General features: G+C 41.5%; 2 protein-coding genes across 3 annotated transcripts in view; both read left to right on the top strand.

Annotated features, from left to right (window-relative positions):
* The window catches only part of SOS2 (SOS Ras/Rho guanine nucleotide exchange factor 2), a 212030-nt gene that overhangs the window by 26053 nt on the left and 159029 nt on the right, over positions 1 to 26948 (top strand). The window contains exons 10-23 of one of the 2 annotated variants that reach the window (XR_012680191.1): positions 1340 to 1995; positions 2963 to 3044; positions 3320 to 3442; positions 5042 to 5145; positions 5225 to 5447; positions 5748 to 5867; positions 6747 to 6909; positions 8592 to 8709; positions 9114 to 9286; positions 9634 to 9750; positions 9941 to 10196; positions 10755 to 10796; positions 11599 to 11708; positions 12277 to 14043. Coding sequence is in view for 1 of the 2 variants with exons in the window: in XM_075192436.1 (XP_075048537.1) it covers positions 1340 to 1995; positions 2963 to 3044; positions 3320 to 3442; positions 5042 to 5145; positions 5225 to 5447; positions 5748 to 5867; positions 6747 to 6909; positions 8592 to 8709; positions 9114 to 9286; positions 9634 to 9750; positions 9941 to 10196; positions 10755 to 10796; positions 11599 to 11708; positions 12277 to 12786 (2797 nt within the window). In the remaining variant the exon portion in view is untranslated. Of the gene's footprint in view, positions 1 to 1339; positions 1996 to 2962; positions 3045 to 3319; positions 3443 to 5041; positions 5146 to 5224; positions 5448 to 5747; positions 5868 to 6746; positions 6910 to 8591; positions 8710 to 9113; positions 9287 to 9633; positions 9751 to 9940; positions 10197 to 10754; positions 10797 to 11598; positions 11709 to 12276; positions 15077 to 26948 lie in introns of those variants that run through there. The other variant, XM_075192436.1, reaches the window with a different exon arrangement.
* Positions 18618 to 24144, top strand: VCPKMT (valosin containing protein lysine methyltransferase). The gene is made up of 6 exons (XM_075191855.1): positions 18618 to 18887; positions 20094 to 20204; positions 20297 to 20369; positions 20463 to 20582; positions 22477 to 22581; positions 23399 to 24144. The coding sequence occupies exons 1-5, from the start codon at positions 18652 to 18654 to the stop codon at positions 22579 to 22581; spliced, it is 645 nt and encodes a 214-aa protein (XP_075047956.1). The 5' UTR covers positions 18618 to 18651; the 3' UTR covers positions 23399 to 24144.

The raw sequence follows: 26948 nt of genomic DNA, 5'->3' as shown, positions 1-26948 counted from the left end.
CACCTCATGGATGTGGAGCGATAATTTGCAGTCGGATATAATCCAATGACAAATAAGCATGTGATGGCCATTTAATATCTAGATATAACTAACTGTGCATATCCCCAATGATCAAACATTTGACCTGCCATAAACACAAATATTCGAGGATCTGCGCTCTCGGCCCTTTCCGCTCGGCGCGCTCTCGGCCCTTTCCGCTCGGCGCGCTCTCGGCCCTTTCCGCTCGGCGCGCTCTCGGCCCTTTCCGCTCGGCGCGCTCTCGGCCCTTTCCGCTCGGCGCGCTCTCGGCCCTTTCCGCTCGGCGCGCTCTCGGCCCTTTCCGCTCGGCGCGCTCTCGGCCCTTTCCGCTCGGCGCGCTCTCGGCCCTTTCCGCTCGGCGCGCTCTCGGCCCTTTCCGCTCGGCGCGCTTTCCGCTCGGCGCGCTTTCCGCTCGGCGCGCTTTCCGCTCGGCGCGCTTTCCGCTCGGCGCGCTCTCGGCCCTTTCCGCTCGGCGCGCTCTCGGCCCTTTCCGCTCTGCGCGCTCTCGGCCCTTTCCGCTCTGCGCGCTCTCGGCCCTTTCCGCTCTGCGCGCTCTCGGCCCTTTCCGCTCTGCGCGCTTTCCGCTCTGCGCGCTCTCGGCCCTTTCCGCTCTGCGCGCTCTGCGCGCTCTCGGCCCTTTCCGCTCTGCGCGCTCTCGGCCCTTTCCGCTCTGCGCGCTCTCGGCCCTTTCCGCTCTGCGCGCTCTCGGCCCTTTCCGGTCTGCGCGCTCTCGGCCCTTTCCGGTCTGCGCGCTTTACGCTCTGCGCGCTCTCGGCCCTTTCCCCTCTGCCCAGACTACTTAATGGATGCCTCCTCTGTGTGTAGGCGACGCACACTTTCATGCCTTCTGAATTTACGTATTAAATTATGTAGTTTATTTAATTCACCTTCCAACCACACCACAGTCGTTGCACAGAAATGCCAGTCGCCAATTACTGTTTTATTATTGGCGGATGATAATCCTGCTGCCTAGTAAATGCGCTTCCCCCGCCACCAGCTACAATTGTTATTCCACTACCTTATGTATCGAGTGTTCCCCACACCTCATTTGGGCAGTGCAATCTTTACCATTTGCTTCAGGTCTTTGTATGTAACTTTGTATCCTCATCCCACTCATTGTATAGTGCTGCATATTATGTCAAAAAATAATTAAAAGATAAGATAACAATAAGTATAACTTTGCGAGGAGAACGTGTTATCTGTGCTTCAGCCTTTAGTACAGTACTTTTATCGTGTTTAACAGGCACATTGTTAAATGTTGTTTGTAATAGCTCTGAAAATGTTAAACGCGTTGGACCTAATAGTTGATTGTGTTTCTCAGAGAGCCCATTTGGCGCCTGTATAACCGTCAAATGCGCAGCAAACATCTGGCCATTAAGAAGATGAACGAAATCCAGAAGAACATTGATGGCTGGGAAGGCAAAGACATTGGACAGTGCTGTAATGAGTTCATCATGGAAGGGTCCCTGACCAGGGTGGGGGCCAAACACGAACGCCACATTTTCCTTTTTGACGGCCTGATGATCAGCTGCAAAACGAATCACGGCCAATCCCGCATCCCCGGTTACAACACGGCAGAGTTCCGGCTGAAGGAGAAGTACATCATGAGAAAGGTGCAGGTCATGGACCGAGAGGACTCCAGCGAGTGCAAGCACGCCTTCGAGCTGCTCTCCAAAGATGACAACTGTGTCGCTTTTGCGGCAAAGACAGCGGAGGAGAAAAACAATTGGATGGCGGCGCTGATTTCATTGCAGTACCGCAGCACGTTGGACCGTATGCTGGACTCTGTGCTGATCCAGGAAGAGAACGAGCAGCCGCTACGATTGCCCAGTCCGGATGTTTATCGCTTTGTAGAGGAGGATTCGGAGGAAAACATTGTTTTTGAGGACAATGTGCAAAGTAGGGGTGGAATCCCTATTATTAAGGGAGGGACTGTGGTAAAACTCATCGAGAGACTAACATATCACATGTATGCAGGTATGTTCTCGTTCCAGGGATTATCTTCACAGTGAGGTTGAACAGTGACACAATCCACAAAAGTGAAACCTTTTTTTTAGAACTCTAAATGCTAGATTTACTAAGCTGCGGGTTTGAAAAAGTGGGGATGTTGCCTATAGCAACCAATCAGATTCTAGCTGTCATTTTGTAGAATGTACTGAACAAATGATAACTAGAATCTGATTGGTTGCTATAGGCAACATCCCCACTTTTTCAAACCCGCAGCTTAGTAAATCTAGCCCTAAGTGTGTTGATTCCCACCCCCCCCAAACACCTCAGTCCCTCTAACATCCTTTCATAGAATGCCCAAAAGTCCCTTCAACGTCTAGTTTTGTAGGACATTATTTATGAAGCTATTACGAACGGAACGCTTCAAGGTATGGTTTAACCAAACCGCAATTTTTAATTTATTTATTTTTTATGCGGATTTCAAACCATATGTAGTTTTTACGTAACCTTTGATTTTTCCAGCTGTTTCTACTTCACCAAAAACATGTCAATGATGTGTTAATTCTCATTTAAAAAAAAAAAGAAATGAAAACATTTAGAACATTTACAGTAAACCTATACCATAAGGAGTCCACATTTACCTACATATGCTCATAATTTGATCTATAAATCCTAATACTATTCTGGGTAAGAGGTGAAGGACACTAAATTATTAGTCCACTTTCGGAAAGTCCCTTCTCTTTACTTGAGGAATAAGAAGTACATTTTCCTCATAACCTTGGTGAAAACATTTCGTTACACATTTTCTGTGGTGCTACTGTAATATGCTGGTAAACAATAATTATCTAATTATATAGTTACTATAATTTGCCTTAACTTATAAACTGCTGATTCTCAGAATGGCTTTTAAATGGAGATAGAAGAGTTGTTGGTATATTGCTGTATATCCTTCCTGATTTTCTGTCCTTATTTTTATTTTTATTTTTTTCCCACTCAGATCCTAACTTTGTACGCACTTTTTTGACCACCTACCGCTCTTTCTGTAAACCCCAGGAGTTACTAAGTCTGCTGATCGAAAGGTAAGTAAAAAGTTGTGATTGAATACAGATTCTAAATAAAATAATCCTTCAAGTCTATAGTGGAGACAAACATTATGTGGCCTTAACAAATTTTGGTAACCATGAGACCTATTAATCCCCTAGTTACCCTATCAGTTGATAAGACTGCATTCTGAGGAATATTGGTTCAGACCACACAAAAATGGCTGCCTTGGCTTTGGTTAATTCCTGAGTACACATTGGTTCTCCTAGTTCTAGCTTATGAGGAAACATAATTTTAACCTGCTGTTTCTTAGGTTTGAAATACCAGATCCTGAACCCACAGAAGCTGACAGATTGGCGATAGAGAAAGGAGAGCAGCCAATCAGCGCCAACCTTAAAAGATTTAGGAAAGAGTATGTTCAACCCGTGCAACTCAGGTGGGTTTTTATTTGTAGTGTCTGATTGTCCAACATGGCTGTTGGTCTTCCGATATCCAGTAAAAGCCACAGGACCCAGGAAACTATCTGTGTACTAGCTGTGTTTTTATCCGTTTCTCCTCCGTTCCGGTTTTGCCAGGGTAATGGCGGTTAGACAGTGACCTGCATTGATCTCTATGGATAGACAACGGTGCAGTGTACACTGCTGTCTTCGCTAAATGGATGACAGGAGGAGGAAAGGGGAACTGGTGTAAAGTTCAACTAGTAGGAGGCGGTAACGTCTGCGCCACTAGTTGAAATATATTTGTACAAGAAGTTATTTTTACGTGACCCATTTACATGAAAATCGTTTCTCCAGCCTTTGGTGTGTTGTCTTGGTTAAAGTCGAAAATTCCGAATGCGGTGTTGTGAGGAGGCGGTGTAAGTACCGGCACCTCCAAGTTGTTATAGGCGATTTAAACCTGTTAACTATTGGAATTGTTGTGGGGTTTGAAAAACCTGCTGAGATCATGGTCGGTGTTGGAACAATGGAATAGAGTAATTATCACTAATCTGGTAATATAGAGGCCCATCAAGAGCCGTATACAAGTCCCAATCAGCAGCCGATTCATGTGTACACACTAAACACATTTTGCAAGATTTACCATTAGACCTGTGCTCTTCATCTGTCATAGCCATCGGCTAAATAGAACGTGACTCTGCACACTCCATAGAGATCTATGGACACTGCCGGTCGTGAGTGCGTACACACTGCAGAATTGGAACGTCATTTTAGTCCGGATTAAAAAATCAAATGAAACTATAGGATATGTTTTAGAGCGATAATCAGTCATCGCTGCAGCGTACATTCTAACGCGACATCTGGCCGAATAGTCGTTTATCGGTTGATTGGCTCGATAATCGGCTGAAAACCCTGTAGTGTGTACCCAGACTAACCGTTTGCTACAAATGATACCAGAGGGGGTTTATGGGTAATTTGGCCTGCGCGCAGAGTTGTTCATATAATTGGGGGATGGGTTACTGGCATATCGTTGATTTTTGTATATGGCTTTCCATATGATGACAACGTTTTTAGACTTTTTGCAGAAGGTCAGGTAGTTCATATATGTATATATTTAATTTTGGTGGTGTGACCACAACGCTAAATATTTGTGTAGCGTTGGTCAGTGAGCACGCCCTTTCTGTTATTTTGGTGTCAGGACCTGTAAAGTAATCTGCACCAATATAAAGTAGACCAGTGTATCCCGCCTATATATAGTGCAGCAAATGTGACCACATAGGTTTAGAAAGCCATTTATACAAATATCAGCGCACAGTATAACCATTTACTTCTGTAATACCGTTGCTGAAAACTTGTCGGCAGTTGTACTAACTATAGACTTGTTATAACTGTATCTTTATTTTTCCATCGCTGTCCATCTGTTTTCCTCTTCTGAATTTTAGATGGTTTGGGATTCAACTGTTTTGTTTGGGTTTTTTTTTTTACTTGTGTGTGATTAGGGGCAGACGGCGGTTTTGTTTGTTTTGTTTTTTATTATGTTCATTACCTGACTTCAAATATAAATAATGAACTGTGGTAATCTCCATGGTCTCTTACAGGGTATTAAATGTATTTCGGCACTGGGTTGAACATCATTTCTACGATTTCGAAAGAGACTCGGAGCTTCTTGACCGGATAGAAACCTTTATTTCCAGTGTTAAAGGTAAACTATAGATTGACAATAGGAACCAGAGCTTCCACCATGATGTGGGTTGTTTTATTTCTCATTTCATGTCTTTAAGGCAAATCCATGAAAAAATGGGTTGAGTCCATCGCGAAAATAATCAGACGGAAGAAACAAGCACAGGCGAATGGCGTTAGTCACAACATCACGTTCGAGAGCCCCCCTCCTCCCATTGAGTGGCACATAAGTCGCGCTGGGCAGAGCGATACGTTTGATTTGATGACCCTGCACCCTATAGAGATCGCCCGTCAGCTGACTCTCATAGAGTCTGATCTGTACAGGTACGTGCCGATATACACTGAGCTGAAGTCGTAAGGCCCAGCAGCTGTAATGGTCACATTCTGCACCCGTTACTGCTGAGCACGTTTCGGCATTGATACCTCTTCCCAGCGTTTGCATGAATAGGACTCTCACGGTAGAGGGACATTGTTGATCACTTTAGAGATCTTGATTCCATGCAATTATTTGGTGAATGCATTCCCCCCCCCCCCCCCTCATGCAGAGTAAGATGTTAGTATGTGATGAGTTTTTGTGTTACTTTGATAATTCTATTCTAATGAGTATTTATTGTCCTCTTTCAGGGCGGTGCAGCCGTCAGAACTTGTAGGCAGCGTTTGGACAAAAGAAGACAAAGAAATTCATTCCCCCAACTTGCTGAAGATGATTCGTCATACGACAAACCTTACTCTGTGGTTTGAAAAGTAGGTTCTGCACATGTTACGTTCTTTTTTTCATTTTTTTTTTCTTTCGTTTACCTCGACATGCATAGATATACTGATAGCGCTCTATGCCGAAAGATTTACTAGTGAGACAGGGGCTACATCCTAACCTGATCAATTTTTAGCCCCAAGGTTAAGGCTAGGTACACACTATATAAAAAAAATAAACGATTAGTGATTTACAAACTACAGGGGGGAGGGGGATTCTGATAAGCATGCCGATTCATGTGTACACACTGTACACGATTACCTTCAGATCTGTGCTCTTCATCTGTCATAACCATCGGCTGGCTGTCAGACCATTGCTCAGCAGGGATTCGGCCCCATGCTCTCAGCCTGCATTCCAAGGTTTGTGTGCCTGTCCTGCCTCCAGTCTTGCCGTTCCAGTTCTGCAGAGTGCATACACACTGCAGAATTGGAACAACTTTTGCTGAACAAGATTTTCAAGTCAGTTTGAAAATCTCGATCAAAGATTTCAATGGCTGTGGAACAACCATCAGTCATCATTTGACTGTACACACTAATGCAATGGTTGTTTATTGTACGCTTTGACCCAATCATCGGCTGAAAACACTGTAGTGTGTACCTAGCCTAAGTGAAAATATTTATGGACTTTGCACAGGAAAAGGTACTTTAGCTCAACGGATCACATCAGATGTTTGTGTTCATTGTCAGCTGTGTTGATGGAACATGGTGACATCTGATTGGTTGCTATGGATTATAGTAGCTTTTAATTGTGCACCAGTTTTAATAAATGTCCTCAAATATGTTTTAGTAACCAGGTGAAAAGACGGTGGATTGTTTTTATGTTCCACACGCTTGAAGTTACAGTTTCAAGTTTCTTTGTGTTCCGGAGTCTAGGTGTCTGGTGGAAACTGAGAATTTTGAGGAGAGGGTGGCAGTTTTCAGTCGAATCATCGAAATCCTCCAGGTATTTCAAGACTTGAATAATTTCAATGGCGTTTTGGAGATAGTGAGCGCAGTGAACTCCGTTCCCGTGTATCGGCTGGATCACACCTTTGAGGTTAGTTGTGTATTCGTCACCTTGGTCGGAGCACTTACAGTAACTGGATTTGCCGGTTACCTAGTTAGTACAGGCAGTTAGTATACACAGAGTACAGTATTTGGTAATGTGGAAAGTGGCGACATTGTCCACAGTGTTGTACAAACAGTGTGTAGGATACATCTATACAATACATCCTTGCTGATTGGAACTTACAATCTAAGATATGAATAAGAGAAACTCAAAGTTTGTCTGGTCACTCATTATTGTAGAGGTCTGGTGTATTTTTGCATTATTTTGTTAATGAAAACATTGTCAAATTAGATTCTGCTGGGAAGATATTGGATAGACAAAGAAACGTACCAGGCATGCATGAATATGTGGCAGTGAGCAGTAATGTCCCATCTCATATGAGGTTTTTATTTACTCCTACCGTACGTCACAAATCAGGCTCTTAAGTTACAGCCTGATAGGCAGACAGGACAGAGGGACCTTGCCACCTAGCAGTGTGACTGCCAGCTCCTTGGGATTTAACATGGCCCCCACCGTTGTAGAATACATTTGTCCAGCAGATATATATTTATTTTCTTGCTTCGCCCTTTCATAGTCCATCTGCTGTGTAAATACAACAGTGTTCAGGGCACAGGACTGAACTCATCTTTTGTATCCACTGATAACCAAATAAAACATATCTGTCAGGACAATAGAATTTTATGAAGCCAGAGTTCCCCTTTAAAGTTTATTCTAAAAAGGGGTAAAGATTAGTATAGAGTCAAAAATAGATTTATCAAATAAATGAAACATGTAAATAAAGTGATGGTGGTTGTAACCTAAAGTATAACTCCATCCAAAAAGTAAACGGTTTTACTGACCCTTCTGTGCTGTGATCTTCCAATCTAGCAGGTTCCCCTGAAGGCTGCGATAGTTCAGGCCCTTCTAGTAAGGTGGGCCTGCGTCAAACAGGCAGTGGGTGGGTTTAAGCCCCTCCCCCATTACCTTTCTATTTGCATAAGGAGGGACATAATCGGCACCCTAAGGGTACAGCACATACCACTGCAGCCTCTATTCTGTTTATAGTAGGTGCCAACCAAAACTAAAATGTAAGTTTTGGATGGTATCTTTAATCAAAAGAATCACTCTTAGATTTCTGCGTAAATCTGGGGAACTGTTATATGAGTATGTAACGATTTCAGAAGTAAAGTCTTCTCTTGTTTAATTGGTATCACATTAAGTTTTCTTTGAAAAATGACACCATTGTTATCTCCACTTAAGCGCCCTGAACCCCAATTCCCATGTTGTTAGCAAGTGGGCGTGATTTCAAGTCTGTGTAAAAAATATAACATTATGGAATGAAAAACTGCACCAAAAAAAACAAAAATCACGACTGCAAATTAAAGACAACAGAAAATGATATTCCAATTTGGAAATGGTGTAAACCAGGCCTGTCCAACCTGTGGCCCTCCAGGTGTTGTGAAACTACAAGTCCCAGCATGCCCTTCCAGCTATCAACTGGTTGTTTACTGGCAAAGCATGCTGGGGCTTGTAGTTTCAGAACATCTGGAGGGCCGCAGGTTGGACAGGCCTGGTGTAAACAGACGTCAGGAAGCTGTGGTAGTGCTGCTAATCCCATCTCATACGCTGCCATTGACGCACGTTGTTTACAGCTTGCTCGTACAGAAGTTGTCGCACTGATCTTTTCACAGGCATTACAGGAAAGGAAGAGGAAGATTCTTGATGAAGCGGTGGAGCTAAGTCAGGATCACTTCAAAAAATATTTGGCAAAACTCAAGTCAATCAACCCACCGTGCGTGCCTTTTTTTGGTATGTGTCTTGTGACCCTACCCCCCTTTGTTGTCCTGTAATTAAGGGACTAAAGCAGGCCTGGCCAACCTGTGACTCTTCAGGTGTTATGAAACTACAAGCCCCAGCATGCTTTGCCAGAAGATAGCCAGCCGATGACTGGCAGGGCATGCTGGGACTTGTAGTTTCACCCGGAGAGCCAAAGGCTGGCCATGCCTGGACTAAACGAGAATCAGTTTTCTGACCTTTTTTTTGTCTTTATGTTTATCGAGTTTGTTACCGTAGGTGTTATTTCACTACCCTGTGACTGGTCAACATCTTCAAATGGCATTGAAAAAAGAAAAATTTCTATAATAATAATAAAAAAAAAAGTAGAATTGTCGAGCATTTCACTTATTTGTATCTCTGTATACTTTTCTCTTAAGGAATTTATTTAACGAATATACTGAAAACTGAAGAAGGGAACCCAGACTTTCTGAAGAGACATGGAAAGGAATTGATCAATTTCAGCAAAAGGCGAAAAGTGGCTGAAATCACAGGGGAAATTCAGCAGTACCAAAACCAGCCTTATTGCTTACGGATCGAAACGGATATCCAGGTAACGAGAACATAATGCCGGAGCGATCGGTCATATTCTGTAGTTCTTTTTTTGTACCAATTTATTAGAATTTGTGTCATAAAAGAAAATGTCCTAAATACATTCTGTGCCTAGATAGTGGTGTATTTCTGATTTTCTTTTTATATTTTATATATTCTAGATAATTGATAGCTAGAATGTGATTGGGCAACGGATCCACTTTTTTTTTTTCCTTTTTAGAAGGTTTGAAATATTTACCTCCTAAAGGTTATTTACAAATACTGATGTGAGCCGATTGATTGCCATGGTGATCAGCTTATTAAGTGTGTAAAGTAATATTAATATTCTATTTCTTTATCTTCTTGCAGCGGTTCTTTGAAACACTGAACCCTATGGAGAACACTGCAGAAAAAGATTTCACTGACTATTTGTTTAGTAAATCGCAAGAGATTGAACCTCGGGGCTGCAAACAGCCACCCAGATTTGTACGTATCGCTGGTGTCTGTTTTTGATGCTTGGACAATATTTCCTCCTGATGACTTTGCAGTGTGGAATAGATATAGAGATTTATTTGTTACGCATAGTGCACTGATATATCATATGCTGTTGAATAGAACTGTATTCATTTATGGTGATCCAGGATGATGTAAATCGGGTGTCCTTTGTTTGTTGCAGCCGCGGAAAACCACGTATCCGTTGAAGTCTCCAGGTATAAGGCCCAATAGCGGGAGGCACCTCTCCTCGTCTGGCACCCTCCGCGGACACCCCACCCCTCTGGAGAGAGAACCGTATAAGATTAGCTTTAGCAGGATCACTGAATCTGAACATGAATCTACCACCTCTCCACCTATCTCACCCAACACTCCCTCTACGCCTCCTGTGTCCGCGTCATCGGAAGTCAGCGTGTTTTTTGATCTGAGCAGTTCTTTTAGTATGTATTTATTACTCTGCCTTACACCAGCTCTTAACAAATATCTATACCAGGCCTTTCATACTTTAAAGCACAGCCTCTGTCACTTGTATAAAGCATAAGTGTATAATAATCCTGCAGAGGGTCTTAACTTTGCTTCTATAAAGGTGTTACCAGCTCTTTTTGCAGTTCAGAACCTTAGTTTTAGTCCTTTTTTTCCCCATAATCCTCCTGTTTGTCTTGTTAATGTGGGATAAACCTCTCCAGTACGTCACATGCTGGTCGGTATTTTCTGTTGCGCTTGGTAAGCACTGGAGTTATAGTGAAAGGATGTTGTGGATGAATAATACTCAGGGGCAAAACGCAGGATTTGTAGAGGGGGGTTCCCACACCTTGCCGACAGTGGGCGTGACCAGCATGCATGGGGGCGTGGCTATAATTTTAGACAGTGCTTGGCTGCTCTCCAACTCTTCCTATCTCCATAATATACATGGACAATGCTGCGTGCACTACTGTCGGACTTCACACATTATTGCAGGCTAAATTGAACATGCCTCTTTTTTTTTTTTTTTTTTACAGATGGCAACAGTATCTTTGCCCCAGTGCTTCTGCCAAATTCCAGTAAGTATATTGGTTTTGTAATTTCCTTTCAATAAAACAGTCCTGAAATTGCGCAGGATTTATGACTAGAATGCATAAAAGCTGAGTATTATTTAAGATGGGCAGAAAATTAAAATGAAAAGCTAATCAACGGACACTTACTTGTGTGAGTAAAGTTTAGTATACTATATTTTATAATACAATACAAATACTATTGGCTTGAGTACAACAACCGATAAGATCAGATCTGTTCAGTGGATTCCGTTGTATCCACACAGCATATTTGTTGTCACTAAGGGCTATAAAAATATACAATTCTCCCCGACAATACATATACATATCCCTGAAGACGGGGTTCCCCTTTAATTGTTCCTGCTGTTGCTTTCCTACTGCCTGATTTACAGCTTCTGGTCCTGAGAGCTTGTATTGCAGATTGGCATAAAGTTACATTTACTTTAAATGCTTCTCAGAGACAGTAATAAAAAGGAGGAAAGTACTGTAACTGTTGACTGATTTACACCATCATTTTCCTAGTAGAGATTGGAAAATGCAAGCAGTCTCGTATATTTTTTTTTAATATATCAGTTTTCATAAATTCCCCCCCCCCCCCAGTGTATCTCATTGTCCATCGCTGCTGCAGCCAATCAGAGCGATTAATACTAGCAACAAAATATATAGGAATGTTTGACACACACATGAATTAAAATGAATACACCTTGTGGTTCAGGAAGAAATCTGTCTGTGAGCATTGGTAACACCAACATTTATAAAGTATATTTGGCAATGTTTCAATTTTTTTTTTTTTTTATCATTTCGTTTCCAGAGTCTTTCTTCAGCTCGTGCCATAGTCTGCACAGGTTAAGTGAAGAGCCTCTGCTTCCTCCTCCGCTGCCTCCGCGCAAGAAGGTGGATCAGGATACTTCCAACCTCCTGGTACGTGCAGTGTTCTGCCACTAGGTGGCAGCACAGATCAGCGGGCAAGACAGCTCATGTAGATGGGCAGCTCATGGGTTCGTTATCTAAAGCAGCTCGTTTTTGTTATAACTGGGACCCCAAGCGTTAGTGTGATTATTATACTGGGACTCAAAAAATTGTGTTTGGCCTGTTAAAGCTAATCCGCCATCTACACACATTGTAAGCAGTTCTTTTGCTTGCTTGAACCATCATGCAAGAGAACACCATCCTTCTATTTCCCTAGGAACCCGGAGACCTCGATAAGGCAATTTATGTCTCTGATGTTTCCGACCCACTATTAAAAATATGTCCTCAATTTAAAATAAATAAATAAATAATCGCTGTTTTAATATGTGAAATATTCTTAATATTTATATGAAAGATACCAAAAAGAAAAATAAACAAGAGGGCCCTGAATACGAGAGTCATGTTTAAGATATATAATTGTGTTCATTTAATTTTTTGTACACCTTAATGTAATGCATGCATGTATTCTCTACTTACATCACTGGTCTATACTGATTGCATATTTCACTATTTCCTCCAGGGAAGTTCTAGATCCGATCAGGAGCCTCCTGCCATTCCACCCAGGTTGCCTCCACCTCCAAAGATCCAACCCAGAGTCCCTGCGTACACTGGGCCGTTTGATGGACCACTCCTCAGCCCTCCTCCTCCTCCCCCGAGAGATCCGCTTCCTGACACCCCACCTCCTGTCCCACAAAGGCCTCCGGAACACTTTATAAACTGCCCGTTGAATCCTCAGCCTCCACCCCTGGGACGCCTCCACCGAGAGCAGGAATGGTTCAGGGAAGTCAGCTCTGTTCCAAACTCTCCCTGTACCCCTCCCAGCACCCCGTCTCCGAGAGCGCTTCGTCGCTGCTGTGGGCTCAGCGCCAGTCACAACAACCTCTTTCAGTCCACCGCTCCCCCGGTTCCACCAAGGAAGAACTCCAATCCTCAGCTACCAAAACTGCCTCCAAAGACTTACAAAAGGGATTTTTCCCATCCGACTTTGCACAGACTAACCTTATTGGAAAATTCAGAAACTCCGCAATGACTACAGCCATAATAGTCCTTGACACTGGATAGGGATCAGCTTTGTGTTTTTGTAATTTATTTTGATAAGGCACTGTATTTTTCACTTTTTAACCCATTCTCTGCTTGACGTGCTGTCGGCTGTTTTGGCGACAGAGGGGTTAACTTAGAACGCTCTTAAGTGCTACCGATCAAAAACAGCAAGCGCAGGAATGACCTCCACCAGGAGGGACTGTTTCAACACACTACGGCCTTCAAACACTAAAACAGCGTGTTACTGCCTCAGGTGAAAATGTGTCCTTGCCTTGTTTTTGGGCACGTGATGCTGTCCATAGCTTTTTTGTTTTGTTTGTTTTTTACTTTTTATTTTGTGAGATTTTTTTTTGCACTGTACCCTCCAATAGACCAAATCAGTGAAACACCAGATACATACACGGAGCCAAATAATTCTCATTTGGGAAAAAAGTGTATTTTTGGAGGGATATTTTGTTAACGTTTATTTAAAGCACTAGTGGCCTATTTATTTCCAAACCATGAACCCGGACGTACAGTGTCACTAAATCCTCATAGGGATCTTAACGCTACATCATTCCGCTTGCCCTCTTAATTGCTGGACGAGTCCTAATAGCTCCTCAGGGGTGGGGGGCATTGCTGACCCCTTCCACTGTGAAGGGGTTAAAGTCTATCTGTGGCCTACGTGCAGCTGAGCAGCCAATACGCCGGAGGATGCGGCCCCTATGTGTACTAGGAACCAATGACAACAGAGACGCACAGTCTGCCTCTGTATTCACTGCTTCCCAGCCAATCGAACGTCTGCATCCTCCACTAACGCAAATGGCAACAGGTCCGCTGTATATAAGCCAGCGATATCGGACTTAAACAAAGATCGTAGAATGAAAGCAAGTTTTCAAATACAAATGAAGTGCACTACATGTTTATCTGTTTATAAACACTACCTAAAATAAAACCAGTTGCTACTGGATCTGAAAGACTAGTATTAAGCATGCAGCATATTCAAATGTGCCTTTTTCCTTTATTTTAGCAGGTAAAAGCCAAACTGGGCCCATAGGTTGCCTTTATTTTTTTGAGATCTAACCTATCTGCCGCGAATGTACTCACTATCAGGTGTTTGTTTGGAAAAGACGGAGAATGTTTTGGGGGTTTCCAAAGAACTGGTAAACACAATACTCAAGTTCTTCAGCCATGTAATAGCTATTACCCCTTTTAGTAGGTCTTTAAACTGTAAAAAGAAAAACAAAAAAATTCTTTGATTAAGAACGTCTTAAGTCACCATATGATGCTTTACGGTATAGAACAAATATAATTGGCAAAATCTTGGTGGTAATCTTGGTAAAAGATATCCTAAAAGAAAAAGCCGAAAGCGCAATACTCTCAATAAAATGCCACGTCCTATTCAAAGACGTTTCTCTAAAAATCCTACTAGAATTAGGAAATGGCATCAAATGGATTTTTAAAAAAAATAAGTAGCAGAATTCACATATTCAATATTGCCCTTTATATGTAGAACAGTTGACGTCAAAATCCTAAAGTGGACATGTCACCTACACAATTGGTGGATGCAGCTGTATTTTGTTTATTTATTTTTTTAGACCAGACCAATAGGAAGAAGACTGCAGCCTATCCGAGTGAGGCTATTGGCTGCGTTCTTGTGACTATTGGTTCAATAGCTGCCCGTGCTGTATGTGCAACAAGTATGCGATCTCTGCGTCCACTACGCATGCCCCAGTGCAACGTGGTGGTTTTTATTTTTTCTAGAAAGCCAAGACCCCGTTAGAAATCATGGCATTCTCTCTCTCTCTCGGGTGAAGTGAAGTGAGCCGTATTGTGATTAAAACTTTTGGTTTAGTCTGATAAATCCTGGTATTCTTTATTCCGGATCGATCTTATTCCTCCACCTGGTGGATACGTCTGTGGTGAATTTCAGCTGATGCATGTGAGAGTTAAAATACCATTTTTGACACACAAACTATGTGTGTTTTCAATAATGAGGGTTCAGCAAGCCCTTCTGATTAATCTGATATTGATAACATGGAATTAATCCGCTGTTACTTTAGGTTATGTTCCTGATTAATTCTGCAAACTTGGTCGTAACTTTTTTCATTTCTTTTTTCCTTTTTCTTTTTTTAACTGAGCCTGTACTGACAGATGGCGTGGGATGTCACATGACTTATCAGGTTTCAGCAGTGTTTGTACAGATGTCTAAGAGCCACGTTTATTCCCTGTCCTGTGGCCTTTTACTGTGCTTTGTATCTGTGTTCTTAACAGATGTAATAAATTTACAGTAGTCTTAACCCTATGGCTAACTTGTTTTTGTCGGGATACGTTTCTGTGTTGCGTGAAGGTGTGAGACGACGTGATCTGTATGAGAAAATTTAACCAAAATGTACACGCCACGCTATCTAGGTGGTAACGTACTGAATGCAATGATAGTTGGCACCTTAGATGGATGGGCAGCACGGTGGCTAAGTGGTTAGCACTTCTGTCTTACAGTACTGAGGTCATGAGTTCAATTCCCGACCATGGTCTTATCTGTAAGGAGTTTGTATGTTCTCCCTGTGTTTGCGTGGGTTTCCTCTGGGTGCTCCGGTTTCCTTCCACACTCCAAAAACATACTAGTAGGTTATTTGGCTGCTATCAAAATTGACCCTAGTCTGTGTGTGTCTGTGTGTCTATATTAGGGAATTTAGACTGTAAGCTCCAATGGGGCAGGGACTGATGTGAATGAGTTCTCTGTACAGCGCTGCGGAATCAGTGGCGCTATAGAAATAAATGGTGATGATTGATACAGCACTTCGGTGTTGGCTATCATTTCCTCTGGTGGCTACGACCCAAGCCCCGTTTGATAAGTTCTCCTGGAAATGGCTAAAAAGGTACAGCAGGGTGTAACCGCATGGGAGGAATAAAGTGTTTCTGATTTTAAACACACACCAAACACTTTTACGTCATCTGTCTAGGACACAAGCATAGACTTCAGGCTACCATAGGTGGGCACACCAGAGTTACCCGAGTGCTTTGTTTTGATTGCTGACACCAGCATCTTATTGGTGTCACAGAATGCTGTGCATGCAGAAATGATCTGTTCCTGTCTGATCCAGAAGGGGAGCGGACTGTACAGGCTACCGAGAACCGAAAGTAATGTTTATAAAAATGGTGCTAAATGTATTATTTGATCATGCCTTTTACCCTACTGACTGCAAGCTCTAATTTTTATAGAATAGTACCTATTGTATATGGGGCCTGGGAGGAACTGGGGCCAAGTTATTCTGCATTCATAGAGGCAGCATAGCAGAAGTAGCCCATATGGGGAGACGAAAATGTTTATTTTTAGGTGTTGGGATAAGGAGGTAAAGTGTTGCCTTTGCTTAAAAAAAAATAAAATAATTAAAAAAATGGTCCAGCGAAAGCAGGGTGACAACAAGGGTTAGATAGCCAGAGCTGGTTCCCACTAAATCAGTGCGATGAGCGTGGAAACCAGATTAGAGTGTGCAACACACCACCCAATGACTTGCAGCCCCATGCTGAAAAGCATAATTGCCACCCTCCTGAAGTGTGCGGAATGACCCATCGATTCGTCTCCATTCGCGTCTTCCCTGTCCCACCTTCTGCGCGATGAAGCATTCGGATAATCCATTAACAGCAGCCTAATGGGATTACAATTGTTTCACCAGGTTAAGTATCTGTTTCAAATATATAAAGGAACCAAGAGGGAAAATTAGAAACCTTTGTGTTGAAAACAGGTGATGTTGACAAGAGGGAATTTTTGGGACATTATTATACCTAGGAAAAACTTGGTGTAAGGGGAGTATGAAAGAAGCAATTTTAACGAAGGAAATAAAAATGTATTTCACATGTCAAAGAATATTTTAACAATTCACAAAAACGTATGCTGGTTAGTTCTAAATTTACATAATTTTGTGTCGTAAGTGCATTTGCTGCTGGTGAATTCTTTGTTAAAGTAAAACATTTACATTAAAACACATGTAATAGCCTTGTTGCACTACCTGTGTGAATGTCACTATCAAATTTAGGTGTAAGTGCTCACATACTGATTGTAAAACTTTCTGTGGTGTGTCGCCCTCTACTGTGTACACATCTTTAGCAGAGCTCAAAATATTGATCACGATAAGGACCTCTGTCAGTCTGCACTAACAGTATGGCCTTTAAATGCTGGATTTACCCTGGAATCGAATCAGGGTCTATTGCCAATTGTACGACAAATAAGTTTGTGATCGTCGAACTGGTGAAATTCTACCTGTTCAAACTTTTTGCCCACCTCTACTGGCTAAATTGTCCAAATACATCAACAGACTTCTCGCCCCTGCAATTTACAGTGCTTATCAACTAAGATCTACCTCCGGAAGACTGCTAATGGTTTTAAATTCAATAAGGAACCAAGCCACTCTGCCCTCTCCTACAGAGCCAGCAATATCTGGAACAACCTAACTGAGTCACTTCAATCTTCTCTGAGATCTTTCAAAATTTCTATCACTGTTCAATAAGCATATTTGTGATTGTAATGCCTCTGTGTGTAATTCGGTAACAATTTGGAGTAAGAGGTGACTCAGTGTATTTTTCCTGATAAAAGATTATAAATAAATATGGTATGGGGTACAAAGAGTCTTAACATTAACATTTAGCTTGTGGTCTACAATGGTTATAAATATTAATGTAAAACATTGCATCTACGGTTTAATATTAGTAAAACTGATTAATAATCCCCTGCACTAAATTACGAAAACGAGTAGTAAGCAACAATGTAGTTATGGTAAATATAAGATTTGAAGTAACTCTATATTTCTCACCTCTTTGTCTGTTTTGCCCAGAATTGTTTATTACCATGTTTATCCCCAATTGTATAGTGCTACGGAATTTGCTGGTACTATATAAATGATAATTTTGATGTGCTGGGCTGCTCTAATCTCCAGCTGATTCCAAGGGAGGACCAACTTGACCATCTCCAGGTTTCGCCCTGTTGACGTGTTCTACTGTCTGTTATTGACTGGGGTCAGTGTGTTTTGAAAATGCATTTATTGCACGTTAAAACCACATATAAACCACATTATATTTATGTACGTGCTTGATCTACACATACAGGTTGATGCACAACTAAGACACTGGAGTGGAACAAGAACTGTACAAAATTATGCACCACAGTGCACGTGAATCGCACATATAAACTCATAAGCATGGACTAATTTAGTACCATCACTTATATTTTCACATCCGTTTACATGTGTTTAAGTTGCATTAACAACACGTTAAATGCTGTATTTTGACCCCAGCATGCATGTAGCCTAAATTTAGTTTCCAGTGATATATTTGATACTGCCAACACCCCAGGACCACTTGGTGGCAACCAGAGCCGTAACTAGGGCTGTGTGACGGGCGATTGCCCAGGGCACAATGTTGAAGGGGGGCGCAATTTAGGAATATTTTAGGTACGTTTGGTTAAAATTGAGGGCTAGGGGGGTAGCGTTTGTCTTTCTTGCCCCAGGCGCTAGAATTGTAAGTTACGGCTCTGGTGGCAACTGTCACTGTAGCCTACAGTTAGGTAAAATGTGGTTCTCCAGTTGTGGGGGGGAACTAAAAGTTCCAGCATGCCCTGACAATATCTGTGATAACTTGTAGTTCCACAAAATCTGTATATCAAGCTGCTTACAACTCTATTTCTGCTACAGCCACCTGTTTCTGAAGACGGGATTGCTATTAGAAACATGCACTGTAAATCTTATTATAAATGCAGCGTTCTATCAGAGTTATCGTGGAACGCTGCCTTTCAGAGTAACGCGCATGCGCGAATGGACTACTCCGGCCTACGTCTCTGGTGCGCTTTACGCATGCGCTGTCAGCAACCACGTGGACTGTCATGGCGGAACCAGCTGGGATATTCATAAGGGAAGTGCAGCGGCGGGATGGGACGATGCTGAAAATACGGCAGCTGAGCTCGGGGGACGTGGGTTGTGTGGTGTGGGACGCCGCTATCGTCTTGTCCAAATTCCTGGAGCGCCGGGAGTGTACGGAGCCTGGTGTGCTGAGGGGGCGATCCGCGCTGGAGCTGGGCTCTGGTACTGGCATTGTGGGCATCATGGCGGCTACACTGGGGTGAGACGTTGTGTGCAGGTCATGTGACGTGCAGGTCATGTGACGGCAATACAGTCTATAAGAGGCAAGCTCTCCAGTGTGGCACGCTTGGACTTGTAGTTCCACAGCAGCTGGAAATCTTCAGGTTGTCCCAGCCAGATATATAGTTACTGGCAGGACACGCTGGGACCTTTAGTTCCCCAGCAGTTACCATTTTTGTGGTGTATAGTGTATGAAAACATATGCAACGTTATGCCTAATGTTGTCATGAAATAGTCACTGGTGTGGCAAATTAATGATGTCTAATATAAATCAGAGGTACTGTCAGGATGATAATATAATGTACCTATATTTGTTATAAATGCAGGGGGGGGAAGGATTGCTTGTTGAAGTAATTTGTTTAAAACATTTTCTTTTAAATAATTGGGGTTCCAACACAGTGATTTATTTGCACTGATGAAGCTTTTCAAAAGGCTCCGGCCAAGGGTGCTAGTTAATGGGTGGGAATGTAATGGTTGGCCACTCTGAACTGTTTAGGTGTTACGAAAACCGTGACAACTGGTTCTGCTTTTAATGTTTAAAAAATAATTATACCCATTACTCCGCAGGCACGTTTTTAAGAGTACAATGTTTGTTAGGCTGTATTTCTACTTGCTGGGAATAAAGGTACCTTGAAGTCTCTCCTGTCATGTGTACATATGCCCATCATATGTGATTTGTGTGTTCATCAAAGGTTTCATCGCTGTCACAAATCCGTCTCGCACCCATGCAGTCTCATCTTCAGCAGTGAGCTATTTTTTCTGTTATCAAGCAACTAAAGGGTTAACACAGCTAATTGCACTCCATACGAAAGTTTGGCCAGTTTGCGCTACATTCAGGCTTATCTAAGAGATCACCTGATATATCTAGAGTCAGTATGTTTCTAAATTAAGTTGTATAAAACGTATGTAAATTTTATTTTTGATACTTTTTTGTCATACCCAAGTACTCTCTCAAACACCTTATTTCCACCATGGTGTTGTCGTTCCCTTTTTTTAACCATGCAAAGGTTTTTTGATTAAGATTGTTGATTGTATTGTAAATACAATTTGTCTAGGTGTGAATTTAAAGTTTTATTTATTCAGGTGCTAGTCTTTAGTATATACATATATTAAAAACTAGTGCAATACTTTTTATAAGTAAATATTGCAAAATATTACAAAAATCGTAAAACTTTGTTTGTTACAGAGCAAACGTTACAGTGACTGATCTTGAAGACCTTCAGGATTTGATGAAAACAAACATTGATAGTAACTCTCATCTGATCACTGGTTCCTGCCAAGCGAAGGTATTAAAATGGTTTGTATTTTAGCAGTCTTGGAAAGAATTTGAAATGTTATTCCCTTTATTATCTAAAATGTTGTTGGTGATTGCAAAATGCTTATTTTCAGGGGAGAGGACGTGTCAGATTTCTCTCCTTCACCTGATTACATTTTGATGGCAGATTGCATCTATTATGAAGAGGTCTGTATAATAACATCATAATTATCATTACTAGTAATTACTTTATGTTCTGTGATCACAGATTGGAGTGTGTGCTTTTTTTTCTTTATTCAGTCCTTAAAGCCGCTGTTGAAGACTCTGAAGGATCTAGCAGGGCGTGAGACTTGTATTCTGTGCTGTTATGAAGAAAGGACAACTGGTAAAAACCCTGAAATAGAGAGGAAGTTTTTTGAGGTGAGATATTGCAATATTATAAATATAAACTTATTCATGCAGGGTTTCACCCCTTCATGACCAAACAAATGGCGAACACAAGTAAATTTTATATTTTTTACAATATAATGAGCATTATTCAGAGTATATAAGAAAAAGCAATTTAATGTTATTTTTCATGCTAGTTCTGACAGTTGCTTATACATAATTTCTGCAAACCTAGATACATTCCCCAAGATGTAATGTGAGGTGTATAATCATACCACATATATTCTATACATATCTTGTATATTCCTGACACAGATAGGATGGAAACCTCAGACCCTTTCTTTGCCTAATTATACCCAGCACAGGGTAAAGTGTGACACACTCGCCTCTTGCCACTGCAGTAAGATTGACCGGAACGTTCAGATAAAGGATTGTGGGGAACAGGATGAAAACAATGACAACTAGACTGAAAGTTGGTCTCTGCAAGTAGATTTAGTAGCACAATTATAGGAAGTCCTATAAAAATATAATATTTTTTATATACATCCCTTAGTATCTGCATTAAACACATATCAAGGGAAAATAAATATGTGGTTAGAGTCCATTTAAAGCATTCCAGCATCAAAGGAATACATTTTAGTTTGAAACATTTATTTTCTGTGACCAGCCCTGTCTTATATCATTGGTTTGTTTGGTGATGGACTTTTCAGGGGACGAATAGCAGCTCAGGACCAGCAAGCACGTGTTCACTATAAAGCTCATGTGAAGCCCCTGGAAAAGTTAATTAATACTAACTTAGCTCATCTCCTTATGTGGTCAGTGGGTCTTTGGTAAACTGTAATTCTTAGAGATATATATCTATCTATCTATCTAATATATAAATGCTTAGTGGCGTCTGTGTGTGGAAAAAAAAAACAAGTTGCAGCGCCACCTGCAGGGTTATACACTGACCTACTAAATTCTTAGTGTGTGTGGGAAAAAAAATTCAAAAAGGGCTGAAATTTGGTAGGGCTCAAACTCATTTTCGTGAGGTAATTTTACCTCATGAACACACACGTGTGTGTGTGTGTGTGTGTGTGTGTGTGTGTGTGTGTGTGTGTGTGTGTGTGGAAAAAACTATTTTCTCGGAAAGGGCTCATCCAATTGACCTGAAACTTGGTATACTGACATTATTTGACAAAAAAATTAGAATAGTCAAGTCAGTTAACTTCCATCATCCCCCCTACCCCCCGTGGGAGGGGTAGTAAAGGCTAAATTTACGAGTTGAGGGGTCAAACTCATTTTCGTGAGGTAATTTTACCTCATGAACACACATTAAAAAGGCCGCTTGCGTCGGGAAGTAACGCTCTTCCCCCGAGGAGGCCTGGGCTAGGCCCAAATGCATGACAAGAACCTTTTTAAGACCTTAAGTATCTTGATTTGACTAGAATGCATGAGTATCATGCACGGGTTAACTTGTGTGTGTGTGTATATATATATATATATATATCTGACATGTAGGTGGATAATATACATCTGCTCCACACTTCTATATATTTTTTTTTTTTTTTTTTACAACTGGTGAACTGGCTTTAACCCTGTGGCACACAGGAATTGGGGCACCCTGAATCCCCCCTGATGATCCAATCTTCACCAGAACCCCAATGCAGGAAAGAGAGCTACTGGGTCTAAGAAGTGTTAAATAATAAAATAAAAAAAAATAGTAAAAATAAAAGCATTTATAAAATGGACCTTCTAGCATCTATTGCATCCACTAAACCAATAAATTGCATATATTCGGTATATAAAGAAATGGCGTTTGACAAATGGTATATGCTTGGGCTCCATGGTTTCTATGTTTTACATAGCCGTGCAAACCAAAAATGTTCAGATTGCAAAGCATCTTGAAAGTTTCTATTTCAGTATTGACCTGCTTTTCTTGTTGCAGCTTCTAAGAAAGGACTTTGATTTTGAGGAAGTGTCCATTGCCAAACACGATGAAGAATATAGGAGCGAAGACATTCACATTCTGCAGGTCTACGGGAAAAACTAGGTGAGCTCCTGTATATTTCCTTATCTGCATATTTTGTTTCTACGTTTAAAATAGACTTTCACATGAAGCCTTACTGTAGACATCGTGAGCTTTTTTATTGCCCTTATTAAGGGATAGTGTAAAAGAAACAGTATAACATAAGCAGCAGTCTAGCTGTACTAAAACTACTGTCTCATGATGTTATATTAACTAGTATATTATGTAACTCTCCCATCTGAAATGTTCGTGGGCTGCGTTTACACGGGCAGTGATTTTAAGCCTTCGTGGATACAATGTACCCTGCTGTTATTCGTTTCCTTGTTGTTTGAATGCTCTTTGCTGTATTTTAAACGATTTTTGTTTAGTGTAGTCAGAAATCGGTACATGACCATATCGTGTTAAGGTAAGCCACCCATACTGGTCTTCGTTGCTGTTCCCGTATGGGTGATGCAGGATACGAACACATTTTATATAAGAGTCTAAAGCTTTGTTCCCTTATGATTACTGCTTTCTGGAATGGATGGGATTAATTCAGGGCATAATTTGGAACGCAGATACAGGATTTTTTTGGGCTCCGTAGTCTTTAATATTTAAAGAAAATGATTAATTTCCGCTCAGCATATGTCAACAATTTTTGAGTTTCGTTTTTATTTTATTTTTATTATTTTAGCAGCTTCACTTTTTTACGTACAAATAAGCAGCCGGGTTAAATCCGGAATATAATTTTCCTACCTAGAAAATATTGCTTTATCACAGGCTTGCCCATCAAATGTGGTATTGTAAAAAGGGCACAAGATAAGGTTGGGCGTAATAATCTCTTCAACGCTTTTCTTAATAGTTTTTCCACAGATCATGTGTAATATTGGGGCTGGACTGTACCTTCTCATATGCTTGTGTTACTGGACCAGACCGACAGATAATGGAGGGGAAGCTCGATATAGGCGAACAGCCGTTACTATGGCAGAGAACAACATGTTTGTGTGAAGTGATCCCCATCTAGTTGTCTGTTACTGTCATGGACTTATCCAGTCTATCATCAGCTACTTACATAATGTCATGAGGTGATAGCGGGCATGGACTGGCACTTGTGGGCACACATGACTGACTGGGCGCGTGCATAAGGTATTTCTTGCCTTATCAATACACAGCTAAGAAGACTCCTGTCTTACTCCATGACATTCCCATTGATCCTGATGTTGGAGACCGTCTACATTTATGCTGCTTCCTTATTAGGATTTGCACGTTGAGGCTTCTAAAAGAAACAAAGGTCGCCATTTAAATCCTCACCAAAGTTAAATATGAGAATTAGACGAGAGATGTCCTTTCCCCGATGTGTAATTCACTTCTTGTGCCAGTATGTTCCTGGTGCTCCCTGGAGGCCGTGGATGGAGGGTGGCAGGTATGAGCTGGCTCGGTGGTCGGAGGGTGGCAAGTATAAGCTGGCTCGGTGGATACACAGGAAGAAACCAGTAGGGATCATGTTTGTCGTTTTTTGTTTTTTTTATTAAGTTTTTATTTAAATGGTCATCAAAAACATGCAATTGTACAGATAAATGTACATAATAAATAACTTATCCGACCAAGGTTTCTCTTACAGTACATCATTACACAGTATACGACACAGAAGATATGATAACAATAGGGAGGGAAGCAGTGGGGAGGGTGGAATGATAAAGGACAGGGGGGTACTACAGTAAATATCTGCATGGAGAGATTCTGAGAGCCTGGAGAGTTTTTAGCAGCATAAAATAGGAAATTGCTAATGAGTATCACGTTCATAAGTTTATAGACTATATATTAATCAGTCATTACGTCCTTGATTTTGGGATTCAATAACCAGCAATGGCATCCACACTTGACTATATACATATTTCCCAACATGGAGATTTGACAATTTTTTCCCATATTGTCTAGGTGCCAGATATGGTTTGTAAGGGCTGGTATTAAGGTTTTAGGGCTCTTCCAGTTTTTTGGCTATAAGACTTTTGGCAGCTGCTAGAATGTGGGACATCAGTCTTTTAGAGTGTTTGTTACCCCTCCCCAGAATTTAAACAAAGAAGAAAGGTCCAGGGATCATTTTGTACAGGACCTTCAAGCATAGAGTTCAAAGGGGACAGTGTTTTATCCCAGGGGGAGGTCCTCACGGCAGGTCCACCATATATGGAGAAATGTAAGTCTAGGTCCTGAAGGTGACAAGGGTACAAATAGGGAACATCCTGTTCAATCTCTCTGGAGTGTAATACCACTTATAGCAGGCCTGTCCAACCTGCGGCCCTCCAGGTGTTGTGAAACTACAAGTCCCAGCATGCCCTTCCAGCTATCAACTGGTTGCCTACTGGCAAACCATACTGGGGCTTGTATTTTCACAACACCTTGAGGGCCGTAGGTTGGACAGGCCTGACTTATAGTATATTTTATAGGCCGTTTCTTTTAATTAGAATGGAAATGGAACTCCTAGCTATGCCCTCTCTCATCTCCCCCCATCCATCCTTATCCAGAGGGGATCCAGGTCACTCTATCATGACTACTTTGCAATACATTAAGGGAGTCCAGTAATGAGTCCGAAAGTTCTGAAATCATGATTTTGTGTGTGGGTGATGGGAGACCAATTTGTTCAAAAGATGATCAGTTTCGCAGAGTTTGTTCTGTTGGCAGAGAAGCTAGGAAATGTTAAATTTGGATGTATTCAAAGAGTCAACATGCCATTCCAGGAATTTAATTTACCTTGGGGTTCTTGGTTGTTCTAGAGCTGCAGGCAGACAAGTAGACAGATTGTTTTTGTCAGGGTTAACACTAGACTGGTCACGTTTTTAATTGATTGTGTCCATGACTAGTAGACTGTAACTAATCTGACTTTATCCCATTCTGATCAGAAAGCAGTTTCTCTGTGACCCACAGTTGTGCACGTGGGTGTCTACCAATCTCGGCCATGTACATTACTTCTCATATACATCCTTGTGAATGGACTTCCACCTTGCTTTTGCTAATCAGAGGCTATCGGGCATTCTGAAACTTGTAGTTCTTCAACTGCCTCATATCTGTAGTTTGACTATGCCTGGTTTACATTGTGGGTTGAAGGCAGCCCATCAGTGCTGAGAGAAGAAAATATACCCATATCTTACATGTATAAAGTGTGGTTTAATGCTGGATTTTTTAGGGTCTACACATTCCGGAGCGGCTTTTCCATATATTGGACGATCCACAGAAGCAGGTTTGTTGGCTATCTTCCTGATCCTAAGAATTTGCCGTCTGTTGGCGCTGGTCAACATTCTTTCCACACTTCTCACTTTGACTAGTCTTGAGGTAGAAGCCTTATACCACTTTGATGCATTATAAATTGATTTGGCACAGAAGAGCTGCTGCCGGGAAGAGCCAGCTTGCCAAGTCACTGCATGCTAATCGTTAACTGTATGTGACTTGTTCTCTACATGTTTCATCTGTACTGTCTTTGGATGGCGCTTTCTTTTTTTTCTCGTAGATGAAGTATGTATTTTTAGATTTGCAGAACTGCAATTTTGAGATGTTCTAAAAATCGCATACAATGGGAGGAAGTAGCCTTTTGCCTTTTAGCAGCCTTCTCTAGCTAGCTCCTGAATTGTAAAGAATTGATTGCTTTATGGTCTAATAAGATAAATGGTTGCATCATGTAATGTTGTTGTCGTGTTAAATTGTGAAGTACAGGTGATCAATAAATTGCCAATTATTTTGAAAGTAAAATAAGTACAGTCCCCAACGCTTGTATAGCTAAAATTCAAACATGATAAACATTCCATGTTTTAACGCACCTCATTCAAGACATTGAAGCGGTCCTGTAGATAGCGAAATAAAGTTGGAAGAAATTGATGGACATGGATTGGCTGCGTACGGAATGACTGTGTGAGAGGGGAGCTCTGCTGAACCTACTCTTCAGCAGCCTCCAGTAGCATCTTTTAGCATGATAACTGGAGTTGGCGTACCCAATCTACATCCCGGTATATTATCCTGGACATCTTATGACTCACTGCCGCTGAAAGAACAAAACAATCTATACATGTGACCATCTCCACAGCTGCACTTGACCTGCTTCTGCAGGAACGGAGGTCCCAATTAGGAAAACCAACTGGATTCCAGATCTATACATCAGTATTTCATCATGTATGGCAAGTGGGTCCCGACATCCATGAACAACGATATACTAGCCCGGAAAGGCTATACCAGTGTCAAGGAGGCATAGTTCAAAAATCAGAATTGTAAATGGTAATAACTAACTTTCTCCTGGAGGAGGCGCTGTTTCTACACTTTTAATGTCTATGCTGGTTTACAACAGATCGGTGTCTACCCGCAACTACACCTTGTTCCGTTTTAAACAGAATATAGAGTTCTCCTGTGTTCTACATTCCTGTGTATTG

Source organism: Mixophyes fleayi, chromosome 12 (assembly GCF_038048845.1).
Source record: "Mixophyes fleayi isolate aMixFle1 chromosome 12, aMixFle1.hap1, whole genome shotgun sequence".
NCBI lineage: Eukaryota > Metazoa > Chordata > Amphibia > Anura > Limnodynastidae > Mixophyes > Mixophyes fleayi.
This window is presented reverse-complemented; position numbering and strand designations above follow the sequence as displayed.

Excerpts from the sequence above, each read along its gene's own strand:
- VCPKMT (XM_075191855.1), top strand. The coding sequence starts at position 18,652 with ATGGCGGAACCAGCTGGGATATTCATAAGGGAAGTGCAGCGGCGGGAT. Across the intron at positions 20,370-20,462 it reads ATTGCATCTATTATGAAGAG|TCCTTAAAGCCGCTGTTGAA; the intron begins GTCTGTATAATA and ends TTCTTTATTCAG. Across the intron at positions 20,583-22,476 it reads TAGAGAGGAAGTTTTTTGAG|CTTCTAAGAAAGGACTTTGA; the intron begins GTGAGATATTGC and ends TTCTTGTTGCAG.